Here is a 25,645-nt window from a genome sequence, read left to right on the forward strand (position 1 = left end):
ATATGGGAGCTATTTCGAGTGGTTACCGTTTAGTTTGTATTGCAAATTAATTGCATCAACTAGAGTGGTTTGAGTGGTGAAGTGTGAACTTCTCTTATCAGTCCTATCTCTCTGAACACACCCAAATCTAGGAATTTTTCCCTGAGGTTTTAGTTTATGGGAAAACTGGAGACAACTTTTAGTCCCCATCTTTTAGCAGATTAGTCCAAAAAATTCAAATAAAATGAGAGAGAGAGTTATAGAATAATACAGCAGGGAAACAAACCCTGTCCATCCTGACCAGGGTCCCCATCTGAGCTAGTCTCATTTGCCTGCGTTTGGCCCATATCACTCTAAACATTTGCAATACATGTACCTGTCAAAGGCAAATAGAGAAATGAGCTAATAAGCCGATTCTCCCTTATTGATTTATCAAAGGACAGGTGTGTTCATCAGGAAGATATGAAGCCTTTGAGAATGACTGAAATCAAGCTTTATAAGAATAAGACGTTAGAGTAAGCTTCCACTGTCACATCATTGATTTCTGGTGGGAACAATCCTAAACAAAGGCTATTCCATGAAGGTTGAGCAAAAAGCTGTAGGCTGCTGCAATGTAAAAGTCAATGAACAGTAAGAATATTCTGTAATTATGATACAGGTCGAATCAGACTGAGTCAACTTTAGAAATTAGGGATTTTGATCCTTAAGAAAAACTTTCTCAAATACAATAGACTATATTGTTGTCAAAGTAATACATTCTCTGTATGTTCTACTCAAGATGCATCTTATATATTTATTCAGTTTCACTGTTCAAGGTCTTTCTTCTCAGTCATTTTCATGCTTCTGCATCTATTTTATTGTTGAATCACCCAAACTATTGAAAAATAGAGGTTACCTTCACTATCACATCTTCCCTTTTGTGATTGGGGATTCCCATCTGATTGTTGCAAGAAATGCTGAGCTCTGCATTGTAAACGGGGAGCATTGTGCGCAGAGAAAAGGGAAGAAACTTTAAGGGGCCTCAAAAGCATTGAGAAACTATACCTTACACACAGGGAACTGAATCTTGGAGGTCCAGGTGATGGAGAAAAGACTCTGAAGACTTCTTCCAGAAACGTCGTTTTAAAAATTCATCTGCACCTTGTTTGTAGCATTAAAATTGCATTAGAAACAGCCTAATGTTGTTGCAATGTGGATATAGTTCAGCACATCACAGGAACCAGCCTTGACTCTATGGGCTCTGTCTATACTTCTTACTGCCTCAGTAAAGCGGCCACCATAATCAAAGACCCCATGAACCCTGGACATTCTCCCTTCTCCCCTATCCCATCAGACAGAAGATACAAAACCCTGAAAGTAAGATTCCGCCAGGTTCAAGAACAGCTTCTATCACACGATTATCGGACTCCTGAACAGACCTCTGGCACAATTAGATAGACTCTTGGCCTCACAATCTACCTTGTTGTAATCTTGCACTTTATTGTTCACCTGCACTTCACTTTTCTGGCAGCTTTTACACTTTATTCTGCATTGATATTATTTTACCTTATTCTAGTTCAATGCTTGTAATGATTTGATTGGTAAGGATATTATGGAAAACCAATTGAAAACCATGGCAGACCAATTGAATAATTACTTTGGTTCTGTCTTCACTAAGGAGGACATAAATAATCTTCCAGAAGTAGTAGGGGACAGAGGGTCCAGTGAGATGGAGGAACTGAGCGAAATACATGTTAGTAGGGAAGTGGTGTTAGGTAAATTGAAGGGATTGAAGGCAGATAAATCCCCAGGGCCAGATGGTCTGCATCCCAGGGTGCTTAAGGAAGTAGCCCAAGAAATAGTGGATGCATTAGTGATAATTTTTCAAAACTCGTTAGATCTTGGACTAGTTCCTGAGGATTGGAGGGTGGCTAATGTAACTCCACTTTTTAAAAAAGGAGGGAGAGAGAAACCGGGGAATTATAGACCGGTTAGCCTAACGTCGGTGGTGAGGAAACTGCTGGAGTCAGTTATCAAGGATGTGATAACAGCACATTTGGAAAGTGGTGAAATGATCGGACAAAGTCAGCATGGATTTGTGAAAGGAAAATCATGTCTGACAAATCTCATAGAATTTTTTGAGGATGTAACTAGTAGAGTGGATAGGGGAGAACCAGTGGATGTGGTATATTTGGATTTTCAGAAGGCTTTTGACAAGGTCCCACACAGGAGATTAGTGTGCAAACTTAAAGCACACGGTATTGGGGGTAAGGTATTGGTGTGGGTGGAGAGTTGGTTAGCAGACAGGAAGCAAAGAGTGGGAATAAACGGGACCTTTTCAGAATGGCAGGCGGTGACTAGTGGGGTACCGCAAGGCTCAGTGCTGGGACCCCAGATGTTTACAATATATATTAATGACTTGGATGAGGGAATTAAATGCAGCATCTCCAAGTTTGCGGATGACACGAAGCTGGGTGGCAGTGTTAGCTGTGAGGAGGATGCTAAGAGGATGCAGGGTGACTTGGATAGGTTGGGTGAGTGGGCAAATTCATGGCAGATGCAATTTAATGTGGATAAATGTGAAGTTATCCACTTTGGTGGCAAAAATAGGAAAACAGATTATTATCTGAATGGTGGCCGATTAGGAAAAGGGGAGGTGCAACGTGACCTGGGTGTCATTATACACCAGTCATTGAAAGTGGGCATGCAGGTACAGCAGGCGGTGAAAAAGGCGAATGGTATGCTGGCATTTATAGCGAGAGGATTTGAGTACAGGAGCAGGGAGGTACTACTGCAGTTGTACAAGGCCTTGGTGAGACCACACCTGGAGTATTGTGTGCAGTTTTGGTCCCCTAATCTGAGGAAAGACATCCTTGCCATAGATGGAGTACAGAGAAGGTTCACCAGATTGATTCCTGGGATGGCAGGACTTTCATATGAAGAAAGACTGGATGAACTGGGCTTGTACTCGCTGGAATTTAGAAGATTGAGGGGGAATCTGATTGAAACGTATAAGATCCTAAAGGGATTGGACAGGCTAGATGCAGGAAGATTGTTCCCGATGTTGGGGAAGTCCAGAACGAGGGGTCACAGTTTGAGGATAGAGGGGAAGCCTTTTAGGACCGAGATTAGGAAAAACTTCTTCACACAGTGAGTGGTGAATCTGTGGAATTCTCTGCCACAGGAAACAGTTGAGACCAGTTCATTGGCTATATTTAAGAGGGAGTTAGATATGGCCCTTGTGGCTACGGGCGTCAGGGGGTATGGAGGGAAGGCTGGGGCGGTGTTCTGAGTTGGATGATCAGCCATGATCGTGGTGAATGGTGGTGCAGGCTCGAAGGGCCGAATGGCCTACTCCTGCACCTATTTTCTATGTTTCTATGAAAACAAGCTTCACACATGTAAGAATAATGAACCAATACTAATGCAAAAAAGCTCTTTTTAAAAGTATGTGAAATTCAGTAGCATGAATTCCAACACAGAGATAAGGGGTTTCTCTATGTAGCATGCTCTGAACAACAAGCATAAGGTGTCAGGTCTCCTACGTTAGTAGCACCTTTCTTCATAGCTCTGGCCTCAAAATATAGTCCTTAAAAGGTTGCTGTCAGCTAGTGGGAAATGTTTGCAAGAAAGATGCATACATGCTTCCATAGTAGAAAGGTCCTTACAGGGAAGTAGAGGAGTCAGCACAGGCTTCTGAAGTATTTTAGACGCAGGAGTTACCACCCTTATGCAAAGGACACTGATGACAGGAAGTTATCAAGGAAATAGCCATGAGGATATCATTGCCCAAGGAATCACTTTGGGGAGGCTTGCAGTGCAGCCACATGCTTCTTCTGACATGCATGAAGAGTTGTTCTTATTAAAAATCAATGGCTGCCCACCTTATCTGGTGGAGCCACACTTTAATTTTAAAGAGAGCAACAAAATGTCATGTGTGGCATATCTCAGCAGAGGCAGCTGGCAGGAGCCCTAAGGTAAGTTGCCTGACAATGAGGGTACCCTGACTTTCAGATCACTCAGCTTATCAATTTGTACTAAGCATTTGTTTGTTAATCTTCCTGTTACTATACTGAAGAAGTGCACTTGCTAAAGTCAATTGTATAATCCGTTTGACAAGGGGCTATCAATGTTATATCCCCATGCTCTGCTGTGCACAAAGTTACAAAACAGTGGGAAGCAAATCACGCAGAGTTAGGACATTGAGATATTTGGTTAAGGTGACTGATGCTAAGAAGTTATCTATTATAGCCTGATTTATAACAAGAATTTTTGAGTTAACAGCATTGGCTCATTTATCCATTTGAGGTAATTTGCCAGAATCCTAATTTAATAATTTTGGCCTATTGAAATCTAAGCAACTCTAATCTATTCAGATCCATGGTTGTTGTCGGGAACTCTCTATTGACTTGGCTCCCTGTTATGTTTTGTAACTCCAAAACATAAAAATTAATTGAAAAGAAAATAAGAGAGTTGGGAATGCAAGTCCATCTTTGTATTTACTAAGTGAGGTGTGCACATATCACTTGGTGGCATGATGGTGTACGCCATTTATGTGCTTTTACATATAACTCGCAATGCATTATGTAAGTTACAAGAATGCTTAATCAAGCAATATATTTACAATATTACTCAAGTATTACTGAAATATTATATACTTAACATTCCTCCCTGCTTAGCTATAAACTCCAACTCAATATAGAATGCATCTAAATAATATACACAGTATACTATATAGACATCCACAGCATAGTACATTTTTAAATTGTCCCAATCCGGCCTAAAGATTTAATCATTGGTGAGGATTTCTTACTCTTATGGAATAACATCTTTCCTGACAGAGGAGGTCGCTCTGCTTGGCAGGTGAGACTTTTGGCTGCGGAAATGATTTCAGATTCCGGGGCCTTCTCAGTAGTGATAGTAGAAGTTGACTATTCACTGAAAGAAGTGGTCTGACAGCTCTGGACACTTTTTTTCTCCTTTTCTCTGATTTTCTTTCTGGCACTTCTTCGATCCTTGCTTCTCTCCAAGTCATGGCTCCTTTCTTTCTCATTCCCACTCTTATCATTCTTTACAGTTTGTGCATCTTGATCTTAGGAAGGTGCATTTACTTCACTGGACTATTCTTTTATTAATCCTTCTATTGTTCCCCTTTTGATCTGATCTCCCCTCTTAGTTTCCTCATCCACAACATCATCTGATGAATATTCTGTTTTCTTACCTTCATTGACTCCATTATTTTTGCCTTCCATTCATCTAGCTGGGCTTTGGTCTTTGCATCTACCTTTACAACCAATTCTTTGTCTCCCACTTGAAGTTCATGCATTAACCTTAATGTACACAAAGTAGATTCTGGTTCTTTATATTCATAAAAGCTGAATGCTTGCAACTTTCCTGAAGCTTCTTGAATTTTCTTCCAGGTAAAATATTACCTGAATATTTTTCAGGTAACTGCCTGGTTAACATATCAGAAGCTTTTTCAGATATGATATCAACAAAAATTGTTGTAGTTGAACCACTGCTTTTGTCACTTTCACAATTCCTCTGAGCAGCATGGTCCTTCCTTGTCCTATATGCTTTCCAACTGGAGGCACAGAAGTTGGCACCAACACCTGGTTGCCATCTGTTGGGTAATGGTTCATAATGCACAGCATGAAGACAGTTGTGGATTCATCCAGTACCATTCTTAATTTGTTTTCAGTTGCCTCTTTTACAGGGAACGTGGTATGCAAATGGCGGAAGGACCACCAATCAAGTTGTAGATGTCTTAGCTAATCACATTTCCACAATGCTGGCCCTCCTTTTTTTTTTACCACATGCAATGTGGCTTATAGGTTATTGTATCTCACTGTCACGTGTGTTATTCCCACAGAAGTTGTTTTTTCTTCTCCAGCATAGGTTAGTTGCATACCTGGAGGTTTCGGATCAGTATCTTTGAAATGCTGTTCAAACTTATTTGGTGGAATGACTGAAACAGCTGAGCCAGTGTCCAATTCCATTTTAATTAATTTACGGCTCACTTCTGGTGTAAGCCATGTTGCTTGTCTATTTTTTTATTTTCACATTGTAAATCTCAAGGCTACTCAGCCCTGTGCCATTCCCATCATTATAGGAATTTTCATCAACAACATGCAGGTTAGTGTTTTTTTTTTAAACTGCAACTTGACTTTTATCTTTTACTCTTCCCTGTGCAGTCCATTTATCTTGTCTGCCCGACATGCCCTTTGTATGTGTCCAACTTTATCTCATTTCCTGCATGTTTCAACTTTAAACCTGCATTGGTTTGATGTATGTGAGTCCCTGTCCACAACAGTGACACAATTTGTTTGGGTAGGCAGGTTTCCATCTAAATGCTGCAAATTTATTCACACTCACTTTCATTTCTCAATGCAACTTTATTGCGTCTCTGTCTGCTGTTTCCATTGAGACAGTAATTTCAATTTCTCTTTTAAATGTAAGTTGTGCTTCAGTTAGGAGCTATTTTTAAATGCTTTCTTGTAAGATTCCACAAACTAAACAGTGCATCAATATGCCCAATACCAAACTGACAATGCTCGGACAATTTCTTCAATTAGCCACATATGCTCAGACAGACTCCCCTTCTTTTGGATTCCACTTATGAAACTGAAAGTGTCTGCAATCAGCAATGGCTTCAGTTCTAAATGTTCCTGTATTACTTTTACGATATCAGCAAGGCTTATTACAGGTGGTTTGGTTAGAGCAGTCAAATTCCTAAGCAAACTGTGTGCTTTTTTATCCAATACACTCAACAACATTTGCACTTGTTTCTCATTGGTTATTCCATCTGCTTTAAAATATTGTTCAATCAATTCAGTAAACATATTCCAAGCTCTCTGATGTAGTCAACCATTTCTGCTTTTTTATAATTATTATCAGCCAGTACTCGCTGTTTATGAACTCACAAATTCATCCGATTTCTGCCTTTTTTTAAAACTCGATTGCCTTTTGTTTTGTGAAGAAAATGTGCTACTCCAACGAAAAAGAAAACATTCTATGCTTGCTTTTTTTTTTAACTTGAACATTTCTTGCCGTGCTTTTTTAAAAAAAATTGAACATCCTTCTGCACTTCAGCAAGTAGGTATTCACCTCAGGTTCATTTTAAAAAAACTCATTGCCTCTCTTTTGTATAATTTGTCACTCTACAACATTAAAAATGAATTGAAATGAAAGCAAGAGAGCCAGTATTGTGAGTCTAACTTCATATTTACTTTAAGTGAGACCTGCATGTAGCATGTAACATGTGGTGTGATGACGTATGCTGTTTATGTACTTTTACATATAACCCACAATGCATTATGTAAACTACAAAAATACTTAATGAAATAATATATTTACAGCATTACTCAAATATTGCTGAAATATTAAATACACCACACTCCCTAATGACTGTGGCTGATAGGAAGTCTCTACAACGGGTAGTCAAAACAGTCCAATGCATCACTGGCACTAGCCTGCTCGTAATCAAGTAGATGTATACAGAAATGTGCTGGAAAAAGTCCAGTAACTCCATGGGGGATCCCACCCACTCTGCTTATACATTTGTGTCCCACCCCTATCAGGAAGAAGGCTATGTAGCCTCCATACCAGGACCACCGGACACAAAAACAGATACTTTCCCAAAGCAGTAAGGCAAATCAACATCTCCACCCACAAACCCATTCCTCCACACCCCCCCATCACCGCTACTTTGTCATGTCAAAGTGACCTTACATACAAATCCTCCCATGCCAACCGTCACTTTACAGATATGCAATCAATCTATGTATATAAGTAACATAATGCATTTATATTTATTGTATTTATTTTATTATTATGTTCTTCATCTTATTGTGTTTTTTGTGCTGCATCAGATCCAGGGTGATATTTATTTCATTCCCTGTTAGACTTGTGTATGGAAATGACAGTAACCAATCTTGATCTTGATCTTCACCTTGGAAGTCCATAGTTAAGGGCAGGGTATTTTTCACCGTAAGTGAACTTCAGTGACCACTGATCCCAACATGACTGAAATCTGGTAATACCTACAATGTCAAGATGATCAACAGCCCAGGTTACAACTGTTAAGGCATTAAGTTAAATACAAACTACTGGAATAACTTGGTATGTCAATCTTTGACTGTGGCGGAAGGGGAATAATTATGTTTCAGATTGAAATTCCTGCAACAAGCCAGAATGGAGAGGGGAGGTGGCCAGTATAAAAAGGTGAAAAATAAGGTTAAAACAGGGGCCGGTAGGTGATACCTGGCCCAAGGAGATGTGCTGGGTGATGAAGGGAAGCCATTAGGAGAAGGAGAAGCATGGAGCTGGGAGAAAGAGGCTGGTGGGTGGTAGGTGGAAGCAGAGAAGGAAAATAAAAAGGCGTAAAAAACAAGAGTTTCTGCAAATGCTGGGAATCCAAAGTTACACATACAAAATGTTGAATGAACTCAGCAAGTCAGGCAGCACAATGATAAGGAATAAACAAATGATGATTTGGGCTAAAATAATTGAGATATGAAGGCAGATGGAGCTAGATGTGCAAAAGGAAGGTGGAAACAAATGGGAGGAGTCAAAAGACTGCAGTGCTAAAATCGCATATGCAGTGACAGTGATAATAGGACGATTAAGGGAGAGATGAAGAGTAGATGGATCCATATGGGGGAGGCAATCTGATATGTGAAGTGTATTGGTGGATTGAACCAGAGGAAGGGGGGGTGGCAATAAGTGACGAGGATATGGGGCTAGGTGAAGTAAGAGAAAAGGAACAAAATTGGGGGTGGGGGGGAGGGAGAGGGAGAAGGATGTCTGATTTCCTGCAGTTTTGACTATCCACAGAGTTAAACCATTCTGAATTTTACTCTAAGGTTTCATAAGTACTGACAGACAGGAATTGCCAGTCACAATTGTATTGGTTTAGCTTGCTTCAACAACAGTCAGTTGAGACATTTTTAAAGTTATTCCCCAAAATTTACCCTTTATTGAGTTCAATTTCCTTGAACTGTGTACTTACTGTATCTATTAGCGAGTTGCATTAAAATGTACTCCATCACAACTATTGAATTGAGTTTAATCACGTGGGACATTTTTCAGAATTATGATATTTTCACATTAAAACTGGTATCTTACAACTGCCACTGTGTGTGCGCGTGTGCGTGTGTGTGTGTGTGTGTGTGTGTGTGTGTGTGTGAGAGAGAGAGAGAGAGAATGGAGTGAGAGAGAGAGACTGAGACTCTTTAGCTGAAATTGGAAGAACTTACTCTTGATGAATGTGGTCAGGGGAGTCTCATTCCTAATGCTTGTGAAAGGATAAAGTAGGGACTTCTGCTCCTTTAAGCTTCCTCAGTAATTTAGATATTGCAGTCATGTCCCTACTGTAGAACCGCTGAAGTAAATCTGCTGAACATCCACCATGCATGAGACCGGAAACTTCCTTCTGTAAAATGTACATGGAGGAATGTGGACACAACGAATTGGATAAGGCCCCACCTGAAGAAAGTCTTAATATGAAAACTTAGCTAACACCTTTGACCATTAGTTTTCATTTCCTCAACCTACCTTTAACATTATTGATTTAATATAAACACAGGAAAAGTATATTGTTAACTTTAAAATACGTTCTTCCATCTGAGAATGTATATGCTCTAAAATGCTTTTTCTTGTTGACTTTAAAATATTCCTTAATCTGGATGTGAAGTTTCAGGAAGATGCCACAGATGGAAGTCTATGGAGCTCTCCCAGACCTCCCACGACTTGCATAAGGAGCTGGGCACTAATAAAGAGGGAGAGAAATTTGATGAAAACCTCTAACTAGCCTCTGTCTGTCTTTGCTGAAACCTCCTGAACCTAAGCCTCCGTTCCCCTCTCTAACTCTATCCCACTCCAGCAATGGATGCTCCACTAAAACCTAATTTCTTTTTATTCGCTTTTGCCAAGTGCCTAATAACCCAAATGATCTTGCGCTCTGCTGAAAATCCAAACAGACCCTGCTTGCTTTTTAAATCTGGCGCTAAACTCAAGAAGCAACTGTCCCTGCAACCTAAAGCTCTGCTGAAAGCCCCGACTTTTTGGACTGCCATGCTTTTGCTGTGCCGTTCATTTGGGAAGCACTTCTGTCAACCACAACCATTGACCAGCATGCAAAGGGCTGCCATAAGGGTGAGGGAGGGGTGATCTTCTGTGTGAATGGCTTCCCTCCAAGCAATTGAGTCTCCTGATGGAATCTGTGCTGTGAGTGGCCTCTTACACAACAAGGTACAGGATGTTCAATGAAGCAGAAATGGCAGCATGTTACACCAAGTGCCAAAGTACTGAGAGTTTCCAGGCATCCTGAGCATTGGAGTATCCATTTGGCAAGTGCTCAGTGCGAGAGAGGAGGACCACATGAGCCATGAAACTCAGCATACCTTACTCCTTGTTTTTGTGATGATTGCATGACCTTATGATGCCAGGAATCTTCTTTTGATTAGAAGAATACAATGCCAATCTAGTAACATTATTCATTTGTACCTGGCACTGCATTTGTGTATTATTACTAGTGCAATACTTACTGTGTGTAGATTGTGAACAGAAAAGTTATTGATGTAATTTAGTCCTTAATCTTACACAAGTTATGCTAGTTATCAATTCTGGGTGAAAGGTAAAGCAAATTTATCCAAACTTTCTGTTCACAATCTACACTGATGTTGCATTTATTTTATGTTTATTTTTGAGATTTTTTCCCCAATTAAATTCCATCCTGTTCTATAAGGCTGCTTTGACATTTAACCAGAATTTATAATTCAAATCATTTAGTGTTTCAGTGCTGAGAGTATCAGTTGGAGAATTTTGGAGACAGTCAATTCCTGGAAACTTAAGAACTGACCCAGGTTGTAAGTGGCAAAGTAAGATCCCAGGGATATCTTTATAACAGGGCTGATGTTTACTTCCCTATAATTTCTTCCGCTCTTTGCCTATCCAAATGCAATTTGGATGCACAGAATAAAACTGGTATTTCATATGTTCATCACACTCTGAAGGGCATCTGATCTGTCAAAAAATAAATAGCAAGGTATCCCATTGTGTCAATCTCTGATCGATTTCAAAAGCATTGTGTTGATTGGTGCAGCTGGATGGTAATTAGTTTGTTTAGTGAAGCTCACTAGAAACCAATGCATTACAAACCTTAGAATGACAAAATCATCCACTTTATAATCCTGTGCACAGTACTAAATAATTTATTGAAGCTGATAACATTTTCTAGCATTCCTTTGTTCTTTGACATTCGAAGGACTACAAACATATGACGAAAATAAATAATATGTGCAGCTTAGTTTCTGAATAGGAGAATTCTGTGTACAGCATAAATGAACTAGCAAAGGGAGATGATGTTGCATCATGGGAAGTTGATTGCCATACTATGACCATGTTTTTTCAAAGTATCAGGGTGAGAATGAATGAAACAGTACTTAACTGTGGCTCTGAACGGTTGGCATCTAATACTGTATCAAATTAAACATTGTGCATGCATTTCTATGCAAGTTCTTTAATCAAATTAGACCTTGTCCTAAGCTTTGCAACTACTGATCCTGGAACACTCTGGCAGCCATTTACTCCTAACCATTGTCAACTATAAAACTATGACTCTACAAACCTACTTAACATTCTCTGTTGGGAATATTTTAAAATCATTTAAATAGATTTTAAAAGGTTATAGAAAAAAAGCCTTATTGAAACAATGAAAATAAAACTAATGAATTTAATCAAAACACTTTAAATTACAAATAAAGAGTTAAACCAAAACAGTTCAAATAAGTATTTTTGTCAAAGGGGTTGCAGCCTTGGCATGAAATAAACACTGATGCAATGTGCATCAAGTCCCCTTCCTCAACATGTCACTATTTTATTGCTGGGCGCAATGGTGAGTCCTGCAGTGGAGTGGGGATGGAGACATGCTAACATCTGATTCCACCTCATCTTACAATTCTGCAGTTCAATAGACATATGTGTACTGTATGACTGGGACAAGATAAGACTCCCAGTGGCCGGAAGGCCTCTCCAAAGCTCTCACTCAAGTCAATTCTGCCCACTAAGTCTTCCATTTTATACTTGCTGGTTTTTGTAATCTATCAGCTGTGTAGTGGCCCTATCATGAATCACAAAGTTTTACATTGCCATGTCAGATTATTGAGAAAAAAAATGAACTGGCTTCAAACAAATTGCTTTTTTTTAATCATTTCTTATTTTACAAACAATTGTTTCTGTATTACTTTCTCATGTAGGGACTGCTTGACTCTTACAACACATTCTGACCTAGAAATTCAATTCTTCTGTATCTGTCTGACCATCTTGTAGGCAGCTGATAACCCAGTATAAAGGGTAACCCTTCCGTGCTGAGGGTACGGTACCCACAATATCATATGGTTTAGCGCCAAGCAAACATACAAGGGCTACTTTATCATACTGTTCATTCAGGACTCTACTAGGAACATTCTGAATAAATTAAAAATACATCAAATTAGATATGGTTCTAATTTATGCCTTGGAACTTTCTCAGAACATCAACTTCTCTTTAAGGCCTAAAAGTTTGCATTGTATTTTCCAGGCAAGTTTAAAGAGAACTCCATTGGCCAGCATGGAAGTGTGTACGAGTGCCTTCCTTGTAGGAACGGGTGCAGCTCATGTCAGGATGACAGTCCCTGCCATGCGGAGGAAGACAAGCACTTGCGCATTGCCATCATCGCATTCCAAGCTTTCTGCATGTTACTGGATTTCATTGCTATGCTGGTAGTCTACCACTTCCGCAGGTGTAAGGTAAATGTAGACTCCTCGATTATGTGTTTGTGCTGCAGCTTCATGCTTTACTTTGAATTCCTGTGCTGGATTGTTATGTAACAATGTTTGCTGAGGGAAGGATGTTTACTCAGCTCTTGCTGCTCAACTTGTAGGAAGTATCAGGTATATTTTTCTCTCTGGGAGACAACCCCATCCATTTGTTATTGTCAGGAATATATTTAGTAACAATCTTTTATTTAGCAGAGGAACAGCTTCCTAGTGCAGTGCTAGTGGATTGTTTTAATGAGCAGTAAACTAGAAAATTGCATTAGTGATCTTTTTCAGCTGAGTCCACATGGCAGATTGATAGAATGGATGCCAGCCACATGGGTTCCGTGCAGGGTGAATCAAGGGTCATAATTAGCAAATGTGTAAAAATAGATCTCTCTGGAGCTTGTTATTTGCTCATATAAATGCATATAAAAAGAGGTAAACTGAGAAAAAATCTACAAATTACAGAGTCCACTGATATTTTAGTTCTGCTCCTGGTCTTCCAGCTGTCAGCCGTGCCTCACCAAGGTCACGGAAAGGTTGTGTGTGGGTAATACTGAATTTGAGTGTAAAACCTTTCCTGACAGCATCAAACAATTGTTGGACAGTTAAATGTGCAATTAATCAGGTATGAATAAAGTGCAGGATGCAGAGGCAGTGGCCCCTGAATTAACTGAGCACTTTAAGAAGAGATGGAGGATCCACCTTCCACTGCCTACAGCAACGCATCCTTAAGCTAGAGATGCATATGATAATACAAATCAGTGAGTTACCCTGAACTGTGGAGTTCTCTCGGAAAGAATGACTGAATGAAAAAGATAAGCAAAAAAAGTGGAGGGAATTTCAGCTTCCATTATAATATTGTGTTTGGCAGAAACCAGGCAGAGTGGGAGTTTCAACCACTGCCATTAATAGAGTTAGGTCTTATGACAAATAAGTGACCCTGGATCCATTTAAGTTAAATCATCATGATTTCACCATTGCTACTATGATCGTTGAGACTGGATCCATTTTAGGATTATACTTCCAGTTGCAGGCCCACTTGGAAAGTCAAAACATCTAATGCACCATGTTCTCTCACTCTCTGCCTCAGCGTTTCTGTTGCTACATGCCTGAGATTTAATGAACCCTTTGCTTATCAGCTGCGGTGTGACCACCATGGCAAATTGGGGAAGCTTCAGAACAGAGCAGGAAGTATTAGCACGGCAGTGGATCTGTCCACCCTCACAATCAGAAACCTCGTGCCCTGGAATATGCCCCACTTCACCATCAATATCAAGCCAGAATTCAGAGAGAAGTCTGAAAAGGTATGCAAGGGACATACCTAAAAAAAAAATGCAGAGCTGATCTTTTGAAGTTGAAACATAGGACCTGCTGAGTTCCTTTATCATTTTGTGTGTATTGCTTCGGATTTCCAGCAACAGCAGAATTTTTCTTGTATAGGACTACAAGTATGATGTTGATCACACCTGATACTCACAAACAAGCAAAAATCTGCAGATGTTGGAAATCCAAGCAACACACACAAAATGCCTGGGGGACTCAGCAGGCCAGGCAGCATCTATGGAAAAGAGTACAGTCGATGTTTCAGGCCGAGACCCTTTGGAAGTCCTGCCCAACTGCACAGCCTGAAACTTCGACTGTATTCTTTTCCGTAGATGCTGCCTGGCCTGCTGAGTTTCTCCAGCATTTTGTGTGTGTTCACCTGATACTCTGCTGGTTATCTTGACAATAACCCAAAGTGTCTGGGATTTCTTGCTAAGATCACAAGCATGGCATGCTGAACAGTTGACCTGTTGACCACTTCTTGCCTTTGAGATGGGAATATAATATTTGATTGAATGTTGTGTAGTTTGGTTTTATATTTTTTAACAGTCATGTTGTTGCATAGTTTATTTTTTGTGCATTCCTTTCCTTGTCAAGAATCATCATGATGTGATTTTCTTAATCCTATTAAAATTCTCATTTGTGGGTTGAAAAATCTTCTTTGGCAATATTCCATATACAGATACATTTAAATAAGTGTAATCCTCATATTTGGCTGGTAGTGTTAGTCTAGGGGAAGACAGTCTCCACCAAACTTATGAAATCTTGTTTGTGTGGATGCTATGTGATGTGTTCCCCTGTTACAACTCAGCAGCACGAAATATCAGTCAGTACACCATATGCAATTAAACAACTGAGCTTTATAATTCTTAATTTGACTATAGGGTTAGTAAAGAAACAAAAAGAAAAGAGGCCCATTTTACTGAAACAGTCTATTGTACACGTTGGAGCTCATGGTTTTCCATCCATTAGTTCCCCATCGACTTTCTCTGAGCGTCGTCAACTCCCGGACCCTCACTCCAAGGCCACTCCATCCCATGGTCTACCAGATCACTCATCTCGCGTCATCTCTCCTCATCTCTCGCCGACAAAAAGACCACAAACACCTCCTCTCAGACACACAAGGAGGGCACACTCCCCTCAATGCACACTCCAAAGCCCCCATTATCTCTAGTCATAACCCAAACACTTCTGCTGCAGAGAAACCATTACATTAGCAGTGAAACCTTACAGAGAACCATTATATTAGCAGTGAAACTTTACAGAGCATTACATAAGCATTACAACCGTCTCTGCTCTTCCTATTCTGGTTTCTTGATTATTCCTGATTTCAGTCATTCTGCCTAGCCTTGGAAATTCCTCTCTAAACAGTGAGTCAGAAGAGTTCATGTATCTATTTAAACTTACTGGCCATTTCATTAGGTGCAGGGGGGGAACCCAGTGTGGTTTTCTGTTGCTGTAGCCCATCCACGTCAGGTTTTGACACGTTGTGTGCTCAGAGAAGCTCTTCTGTACATCACTGTTGAAACATGGTTATTTGTGTTACTTTAAATGCAAACAACAGGAATTCTGCAGATGCTGGAAATTCAAGCAACACACATCAAAGTTGCTGGTGAACGCAGCAGGCCAAACAGCATCTGTAGGAAGAAGTGCAGTCAACGTTTCAGGCCGAGACCCTTTGTCCTGACGAAGGGTCTCGGCCTGAAACGTCGACTGCACCTCTTCCTACAGATGCTGCGTTCACCAGCAACTTTGATGTGTGTTACTTGTGTTACTGGTGCCTTCCTGTCAGCTTGAACCAGTCTGGACATTCTCTTCTGACTACTGTCATTAAGAAGACAGTTTTGCTCACAGAATTTCCACTCACTGGATATTTTCGTGGTTTTCACACCATTCCGTCTAAGCTCTAGAGACTGTTGTGCTTGAAAATCCCAAGTGATCAGCAGATTCAGAGAAACTCAAACCACCCCATCTGGCACCAACAATTATTCCACAAACAAAGTCACCTAGATCAGATTTCTTACCTACTCTGATGTTTGAACTGAACAATAATTGAACCTCTTGATCATGTTTTAATGCAGTGAGTTACTGCCACGTGATTCGCTGTTTAGATTAACAAGCAGGTGTGCAAAAGTCTTAGACAAATAAATAAATAAATAAATAAATAAATAAATAAATATAGTGCCTAGGAATTTTGCACAAAACTGTAGAAATTTTATGTATTGCACTGTACTGCTCTAAAAAAAAATATCATGACATATGTGAGTGATGATAAACCTTATTCTGAGTCTCTATTGTGGACTGAGGGTGAAAGGAGGCAGGGAGAGGGGAATTATGTTGAGAAAAGAGGAAGGGAAAGGGGAGGGAGTGGAAAGCACCAGAGATACATTCTGTAATGATCAATAAACCAGTTGTTTGGAATCAAATGACCTTGTCTTGTGTCACAGGGCTGGGTACGTCTACATGCCACCAACCCCACCGCCCTGGCGTTCCTTCTCTGCCACCTGTCCCACATTCCTCCCGTGGCGCTCCACCCTCATCATACCTAACATCATTTGCTCCCGCCAGATTTACAAACTCTGCCCCTGCTCCACATTGACAAATACAGTACTATGCAAAAGTCTTAAGCACATATAAGAGCATGAGACCATAAGATGTAGGAGCATAATGAGGCCATTTGGCCCATCAAGTCTGCTTCACCATTTCATCATGGCTGAGCCAATTTTCCTCTCACCCTCAATGTCCTGCCTTCTCCCTATATCCCTTCATGTAATGACCAATTGAGAATATATCAGCCTCTGCCTTAAAGTTACATAATATCTTGGCCTCCACAGCTGTGGCAAAGAATTCCACAGATTCACCACTCTCTGGCGAAAGAAATGCCTCCTCATCTCCATTCTAAAAGAACGCCCCTCTATTCCGAGGCTGTGCACTTTGGTCTTAGTCTGTCCCATCACAGGAAACATCCTCTCCACATCCAATCTATCAAGGCCTTTCACCATTCGATGGGTTTCAATGAGGTCACCCCTCATTCTTCTGAATTCCGGTGAACACAGGCCCAGAGGCATGAAACAGTCTTCATATGACAGACCATTCAGTCCTGAAATCATTTTTGCGAAGTCCTTTCCAAATTAAGGGGCCTAAAACTACTCACAATATTTCAAGTGGAGCTTCACCAGTACTTTACAAAGTCTCAACATTACATCTTTGCTTTTATATTCTAGTCCTCTTGAAATGAATGCTAACATCACATTTGCCTTCCTCACCACAGGCTCAACCTGCAAATTAACCTTTAGAAAGTCCTGCACAAGGACTCCCAAGTTTCTTTGTACCTCAGTTTTTTTTGTATTTTCTCTCCATTTAGAAAAGAGTCAGCCCATTCACTTCCCAACACCATATTCGATCTGCCATTTCTTTACCCATTCTCTTAACCTGCCTTTCTTCTGTAGCCTCCCTACTTCCTCAAAATTACCTACCCCAATCCATAATTTTCAATGCCTTAGCAACTTGTGATCATGTTTCTTAAAAGTTGTAAGAATACCTGCCTCAGGCAGTGAAATCCAGATGTCAACCACCCTCTGCATGAAAATGATCATTCTGAGATCCGCTTGATATTTTACTCCTTACCCTGTGCTCTCTAGTTTTAGATGCCTCTGCCATGAGCAAAAGTTTCCTATTATCTACCTTACCTATATCCCCATAATTTTGTATAATTTTCTGAGGATCTCCCTCAGCATTCCCTGCTCCAAGAAGGGGTTCTCCTTAATCCTACATGCCAAGGCCTTCTCATGTCCCCTTTGAGCTCTCCTAAGTCCTTTCTTAAGCTCCTTCCTTGGCTACCCTATATTTCTCATGAGCCCCTCCTACTTCCTGCTTCTTATATCTAACATATGCTTCCTTCTTCCTCTTGACGAGTTGCCTCATGTGTTTTGTCAGCCACGGTTCCCTTTTCCTACCATTTTTTCCTTGTCTGAGTGGGACAAACCTATCCTGAACCCAGCACAAGTGGCCCCTACACTTCCTCAACATTACTTCTCCGCTTTCACCCTGGAACATCTGTTTCCAATTTACTCTCATTAGTTCCTGCCTCATCCCTTCATAGTTAGCCCTTCCCCAGTTAAGCACTTTCCCATTTTGTCTGTTTTTATCCTTTTCCATACCTATGCTGAAACTAAGGGAGTTGTGGTCACTCTCATCAAAATGCTCCCCCACCATGAGGTCTGCCACCAGAACAGGTAAATTACCCAGAACTAGATCCAGTATGGACTCTCCTCTCATTGGCCAGTCCACATATTGTGTCAGGAATCCTTCTTGGACACACCTGACAAATTCAGCCCCAGCTATCCCCCTTGCAGTCAGGAGGTGCCAGTCAATATGAGGGAAGTTGAAATTACCCATAACTACAACCCTGTATTTCCTGCACCATTCTAAAATCTGCCTGCTTATCTGCTCCTTGGTGTCCTGAGGGCTATTTGGGGGCCTATAGACTACTCTCAGCACAGTGATTGATCCCTTCTTATTTCTGACTTCTACCCACACTGACCCTCTGCAGCGTCCTCCCTTTCTATAGCTGTGATACTATCCCTAACCAGTAATGCTACTCCCCCCACCTTTTCTACCTCCCGTTCTATTCCTTTTAAAACACCTAAACCCCGGACCTGCATCAGCCAATCCTGCCCTTCCTCCAGCCAAGTTTCAGTAATGGCTACAACATCGTAGTTCCGTGTACTGATCCATGCTTAAATTCATCCTCTTTATTCCTAATACTCCTAGTGTTGAAATAGACACATTTCAACCCCTCTAACTGACTACATTTATGTTTTGTCCCCTGCCTGTCCTTCCTCACCAATTCAGAACACATAGCATCATGCCCTTGTCCTTCCACCCTAATCTCTGCACTCACATTCTGATTTCCAGCCCCCGGCCAAACTATTTTAAACCCTCCCCTACAGCTTTAGCAAACCTGCCAGGGTTTTGGTCTCTTTCCAGTTCAGGTGCAGCCTGTCCTTTTTGAACCAGTCAGACCTTCCCCAGAAGAGATCCCAATGATCCAGAAATTCAGAGCTTGGTAGGAGGTTGAAAAGCAGGACCTCGAGGGTGGTAATCAAAGGATTGCTACCTGTGCTACGTGCCAGTGAGAATAAGAATAGGATGCTCTGGAGGATGAACAAGAGGCTGAGGAACTGGCGTAGGGGGCAGGGTTTCAGATTTCAGAATCATTGGGACCTCTTCTGTGGCAGGTGGGACCTGTACAAGAGAGACAGGTTACACTTATCCTTTCAGGGAGGTTTGTTAGTGCTATTGGGGAGGCTTTAAACTAGATTTGCAGGGGGATAGAAACCAGGGTGCCAGAGCTGACAGTGTGGCTGGGGTGAAAATAAATGATGTTAAAAGTTCAAGCAAATCCACAAATAGAAAGGTTGTGAGTGGTGGTAAAAATCTTCTGAGGTGTATATATTTCAATGCTAGGAGTATTGCAGGGAAGGCAGACGAGTTGAAGGCGTGGATTGACACGTGGAATTATGACGTTATAGTAATTAGTGAAACTTGGCTACAGGAGGGGCAGTACTGGCAGCCTAATATTCCAGGGTTCCGATGTTTCAGATGTGATCGAGGCAGAGGAATGAAAGGTGGTGGGGTAGCATTGCTTGTCAGGGAAAATGTTACAGCAGTGCTCAGACAGGACAGATTAGAGAGCTTGTCTACTGAGTCCTTATGGGTGGAGCTGAGAAACAGGAAAGGTATGGCCACATTAGTGGGGTTGTATTATAGACCACCCAATAGTCAGCGAGAATTGGAGGAGCAAATCTGCAGAGAGATAGCAGGCAACTGCAGGAAACATAAAGTTGTGGTGGTAGGGGATTTTAATTTCCCACATATTGATTGGGACTCCCATACTGTTAGGGGTCTAGATGGTTTAGAGTTTGTAAAATGTGTTCAGGAAAGTTTTCTAAATCAATATATAGAGGTACCAACTACAGGGGTTGCAATATTGGATCTCCTGTTAGGAAACGAGTTAGGACAAGTGACGGAAGTGTGTGTAGGGGAGCACTTTGGTTCCAGTGATCATAACACCATTAGTTTCAACTTGATCATGAATAAGGATAGATCTGGTCTTAGGGTTGAGGTTCTGAAATGGAAGAAGGCCAAATTTGAAGAAATGAGAAAGGATCTAAAAAGCGTGGATTGGGACAGGTTGTTCTTTGTCAAGGATGTGATCTGTAAGTGGGAAGCCTTCAAAGGAGAAATTTTGAGAGTGCAGAGCTTGTATGTTCCTGTCAGGATTAAAGGCAAAGTGAATAGGAATAAGGAACCTTGGTTCTCAAGGGATATTGCAACTCTGATAAAGAAGAGAGAGTTGTATGACATGTATAGGAAACAGGGAGTAAATAAGATGCTTGAGGAGTATAAAAAGTGCAAGAAAATACTTAAGAATGAAATCAGGAGGGCTAAAAGAAGACATGAGGTTGCCTTGGCAGTCAAAGTGAAGGATAATCCAAAGAGCTTTTACAGGTATACTAAGAGTAAAAGGATTGTAAGGGATAAAATTGGTCCTCTTGAAGATCAGAGTGGTTAGCTACGTGCGGAACCAAAAGAAACGGGGGAGATCTTAAATAGGTTTTTGGTGTCTGTATTTACTAGGGAAACTGGCATGAAGTCTATGGAATTAAGGGAAACAAGTAGTGAGATCATGGAAACTGTACAGATTGAAAAGGAGGAGGTGCTTGCTATCTTGAGGCAAATTAAAGTGGATAAATCCCCAGGACCTGACAGGGTATTCCCTCGGACCTTGAAGGAGACTAGTGTTGAAATTGTAGGGGCCTTGGCAGATATATTTAAAATGTCGATGTCTACGGGTGAGGTGCCGGAGGACTGGAAATGGCTCATGTTGTTCCGTTGTTTAAAAAAGGATCAAAAAGTAATTTGGGAAATTATAGGCCGGTAAGTTTGACGTCGGTAGTGGGTAAGTTATTGGAGGGAGTACTAAGAGACAGAATCTACAAGCATTTGGATAGACAGGGACTTATTAGGGAGAGTCAACATGGCTTTGTGTGTGGTAGGTCATGTTTGACTAATCTATTGGAGTTTTTCGAGAAGGTTACCAGGACAGTGGATGAAGGGAAGGCAGTGGATGTTGTCTACATGGACTTCAGTAAGGCCTTTGACAAGGTCCCGCATGGGAGGTTAGTTAGGAAAATTCAGTCGCTAGGTATACATGGAGAGGTGGTAAATTGGATTAGACATTGGCTCAATGGAAGAAGCCAAAGAGTGGTAGTAGAGAATTGCTTCTCAGAGTGGAGGCCTGTGACTAGTGGTGTGCCACAGGGATCAGTGCTGGATCCATTGTTATTTGTCATCTATATCAATGATCAGGATGATAATGTGGTAAATTGGATCAGCAAATTTGCTGATGATACAAAGATTGGAGGTGTAGTGGACAGTGAGGAAGATTTTCAAATCTTGCAGAGGGACTTGGACCAGCTGGAAAAATGGCAAATGGAGTTTAATACAGACAAGTGTGAGGTATTGCATGTCGGAAGGACAAACCAAGGTAGAACATACAGGGTAAATGGTAAGGCACTGAGGAGTGCAGTAGAACAGAGGGATCTGGGAACACAGATACAAAGTTCCCTAAAAGTGGCGTCGCAAGTAGATAGGGTCATAAAGAGAGCTTTTGGTACATTGGCCTTTATTAATCAAAGTATTGAGTATAAGAGTTGGAATGTTATGATGAGGTTGTATAAGGCATTGGTGAGGCTGAATCTGGAGTATTGTGTTCAGTTTTGGTCACCAAATTACAGGAAGGATATTAATAAGGTTGAAAGAATGCAGAGAAGGTTTACAAGGATGTTGCCAGGACTTGAGAAACTCAGTTACAGAGAAAGGTTGAATAGGTTAGGACTTTATTCCCTGGAGCGTAGAAGAATGAGAGGAGATTTGATAGAGGTATATAAAATTATGATGGGTGTAGATAGAGTGAATGAAAGCAGGCTTTTTCCACTGAGGCAAGGGGAGAAGAAAAACCAGAGGACATGGGTTAAGGGTGAGGGGGGAAAAGTTTAAATGGAACATTAGGAGGGGCTTCTTCACACAGAGAGTGGTGGGAGTGTGGAATGAGCTGCCAGACGAGGTGGTAAATGTGGGTTCTTTTTTAACATTTAAGAATAAATTGGACCGATACATGGATGAGAGGTGTATGGAGGGATATGGTCCGTGTGCAGGTCAGTGGGACTAGGCAGAAAATGGTTCAGCACAGCCAAGAAGGGCCAATAGGCCTGATTCTCTGCTGTAGTTTTTCTGTGGTTTCTATGTTTTTTAAAATCTGAACCCCCGCCTCCTGCACCAATTCTTCAGCCATGCATTCATCCGCCATGACTTCCCGTTCCTACCCTCTCTGTCTTGTGGCACAGGCAGCAATTCCGAGATTACCACCCTTGAGGTCTTGCTTTTTAATTTCTTTCCTAACTCCCTATATTCCTTCTTCAGGACCTCATCCCTACTCCTATCTATGTCATTGGTCCCCATGTGGACCACGACATCTGGCTGCTCACCCTCTCTCCTGAGAATACTGAGAACTCAGTTCAAGATATTGTGGACCCTGGCACCAGGGAGGCAACAGATCATCCGGGATTCTCGATCTCTCCCACAGAACCTCTTATCTGTTCCCCCTAACTATGGAATCCCCTATCACTACTGCTCTCCTCTTTTCCCTCCTTCCCTTCTGAGCTGAGGGTCCAGTCTCGGTGCCAGAGATGCGACCACTACAACTTGTCCCTGGTAGGTCATCCCCACTAACAGTATCCAAAACAGTGTACTTATTGTTGATGGGAACGGCCACAGGGGTGCTCTGCTCTTCCTGTCTATTCCCCTTCCCTCTCCTGACACTCACCCAGATACCTGTCTCCTGACTTTTAGGGGTGACTGTCTCCCTGAAACTCCGATCTATTACTGCCTCTGCCTCCCAAATGATCAGAAGTTCATCCAGCTCCAGCTCCAGTTCCCTAACTCAGTTTGTCAGGAGCTGCAGCTGGATGCACCTTTTGCAGGTGTAGTCATCAGAGACAATTGTGCAGTCCCTGACTTCCCACATTCTACAATCAGAGCACTGGACTGCTCTATCTACTGCTTCCATTACCAGCTCCTAAGTTAATTAAATTAATTAAAGAAACTTACCTGGCCCTACCTCTCTGGGAGCAAGCTTGTCCTCCACCTCTTCTCTTTCCTTTCATCCCACAGCAAACAGGGCTATACCTCATTAGGTCATGGGATTTATTCACCTTTATATCTAGTATGATAATCAAAGACTCCTCCAATTTAGTGATAACATGTTTACTGAGTTTTCCATCCCCTCTCTGAATTCTCCAACAATCTCTCCCGTGAATGCAGATGAATCAGATCTTACTGCAATTTCTGAAACCATGCACAGATTGCCATTTTTGTCCTCAGTGAGCTCTAACCCTTCCCTAGTTCTTGATTGCTCAGTCAAGAAAGGCAGTAGGGTTGAACCAGGTAATTGTAAGTCTGTGAGGCTAACATCAATGGTTGGGAAGCTATTGTAAAAAAATATAACGTACAGCTCTATCCACACTTAGAAGCACCTGTACTGAGGAGACTGAGGTCCCTTAACATCTGCTGGACGATGCTGAGTATGTTCTATGAGTCTGTGGTGGCCAGTGCAATCACGTTTGCTGTTGTATGCTGGGGCAGCAGGCTGAGGGTAGCAGACACCAACAGAATCAACTAACTCATTCGTAAGGACAGTGATATTGTGGGGATGGAACTGGACTCTCTGACGGTGGTGTCTGAAAAGAGGATGCTGTCCAAGTTGCATGACATCTTGGACAATGTCTCCCATCCACTACATAATGTACTGGGTGGGCACAGGAGTATATTCAGCTAGAGACTCATTTCACTGAGATGCAGCACAGAGCGTCACAGGAAGTCATTCCTGCCTGTGGCCATCAAACTTTACAACCCCTCCCTTGGAGGGTCAGACACCCTGAGCCAATAGGCTGGTGCTGGACTTATTTCCTGGCATAATTTACATATTGCTATTTAATTATTTATGGTTTTATTACTATTTAATTATTTATGGTGCAACTGTAAGGAAAACCAATTTCTCCCAGGATCAATAAAGTATGACTACTACTACTACTATACTACTAATAAGATGCTTTGGGATGTTCTTTAAATTTTCTCTACATGTAAAATATTGTGCTCCTTCTTTGCCATCCTGGTTGCTTATGAACCTATTATATTTTCTGTAGTCATGAAAACCATGTTATCAGTTGTCTATTCCCACTGGACAAGTGATTGAATGGTCAATAGGAGGTAGTAACCTTAGTACTTCCTTTTCTTTTCCTTTATCTAATCCTTAATGTCCCTTGGGCTTATTGTCCTTAACTTTCACTCTGATAACTTTAATCAGTTCAGTCTTGAAGAGTTTCCATTGATGAATTAAGACCTACCTTGAAGCAACTGCTTTCAGTTTATTTTTACCAAGTCCATAATGCCACAAGACATAGGAGCAGAATTAGGCCATTCAGCCCATTGAGTCTGCACTTCCATTCCATCATGACTGATCTTGGATCCTACTCAACCCCATACACCTGTCTTCTCACCAGATTCTTTGAAGCCCTGACCATTCAGAAAACATCAACTTCTGCTTTAAATATACCCACGGACTTGGCCTCCACCACAGTCTGTGGCACAGTATTCCACAGATTTACTACTGTCCGGCTAAAAACATTCCACCTTACCTCATTTCTAAAGGGTCACCCCTCAATTTTGAGGCTGTGCCCTCTAGTTCTGGATACCCCCACCATAGGAAACATCCTCCTCTCCTTATCCACCCTATCTAGTCCTTTCAATACTTGGTAGGTTTCAATGGGATCCCCACGCATTCTTCTAAATTCCAGTGAGTACAGGCCCAAGGTCCTGTAATAAGATATTGAAATTCAGGGTCTTAATTTCTGGACTTTCCTTATCTATTTACATATTGTTGTTGTTCGTCCATCATTAATGTCGAAGAGGACCTCGACACCATAATGATGCTGTTGAGACTAGCGCGTGATTTGGATTTAAGTGAGGGAGAGTTGCGCAGCGTCAGCCTCACTCTCTCTTCCCAATTCCCATCTGGGTCCAGTGGCAAGACAGAGTCTAGACGGCTGGAGATGGGACTAGGCGCAGTGGATGACCAGGACATCTTCTGTGTCTTGTCCTGCTCTACACGTTCCACGACGCTTGCAGAGACCGCCTTCTTGACCGTTGGACCTTCCATAGGTCTCGTCCGCTCAATCCGCTGCAGTCTGTCTTCACATGCTGGGATAGACAACTCCCTATCTCACCGAGGGTTTGAGACCCGTCGGCTACCCTCACCTGGCTTAGCTGGCTTGTTGAAGCCGTTGCCGGGGTGTGGCCGCTGTCGCATGCAAACAGCTACGGGGAGCCACAGGTGAGAGCTGAGTGCCAGGTGGGGACCAAAGGTGGACTAACCGCCCTGAAAAGGACGCGACATGTTCCCCCACCAGAGGTGTTACCCCTCCCTGACACCCCATAT

The 25,645-nt window shown here is 41.7% G+C and overlaps 1 protein-coding gene across 1 annotated transcript in view; it reads left to right on the plus strand.

Moving 5' to 3' along the window:
- The window catches only part of gpr158a (G protein-coupled receptor 158a), a 597,333-nt gene that overhangs the window by 382,878 nt on the left and 188,810 nt on the right, over positions 1-25,645 (plus strand). Inside the window, exon 4 of the mRNA XM_072252053.1 lies at positions 12,539-12,747. Within this exon, the coding sequence (XP_072108154.1) occupies positions 12,539-12,747 (209 nt within the window). The remainder of the gene's footprint in view (positions 1-12,538; positions 12,748-25,645) is intronic.

The sequence above is a fragment of the Mobula birostris genome, chromosome 3 (assembly GCF_030028105.1).
Source record: "Mobula birostris isolate sMobBir1 chromosome 3, sMobBir1.hap1, whole genome shotgun sequence".
Classification (NCBI taxonomy): domain Eukaryota; kingdom Metazoa; phylum Chordata; class Chondrichthyes; order Myliobatiformes; family Myliobatidae; genus Mobula; species Mobula birostris.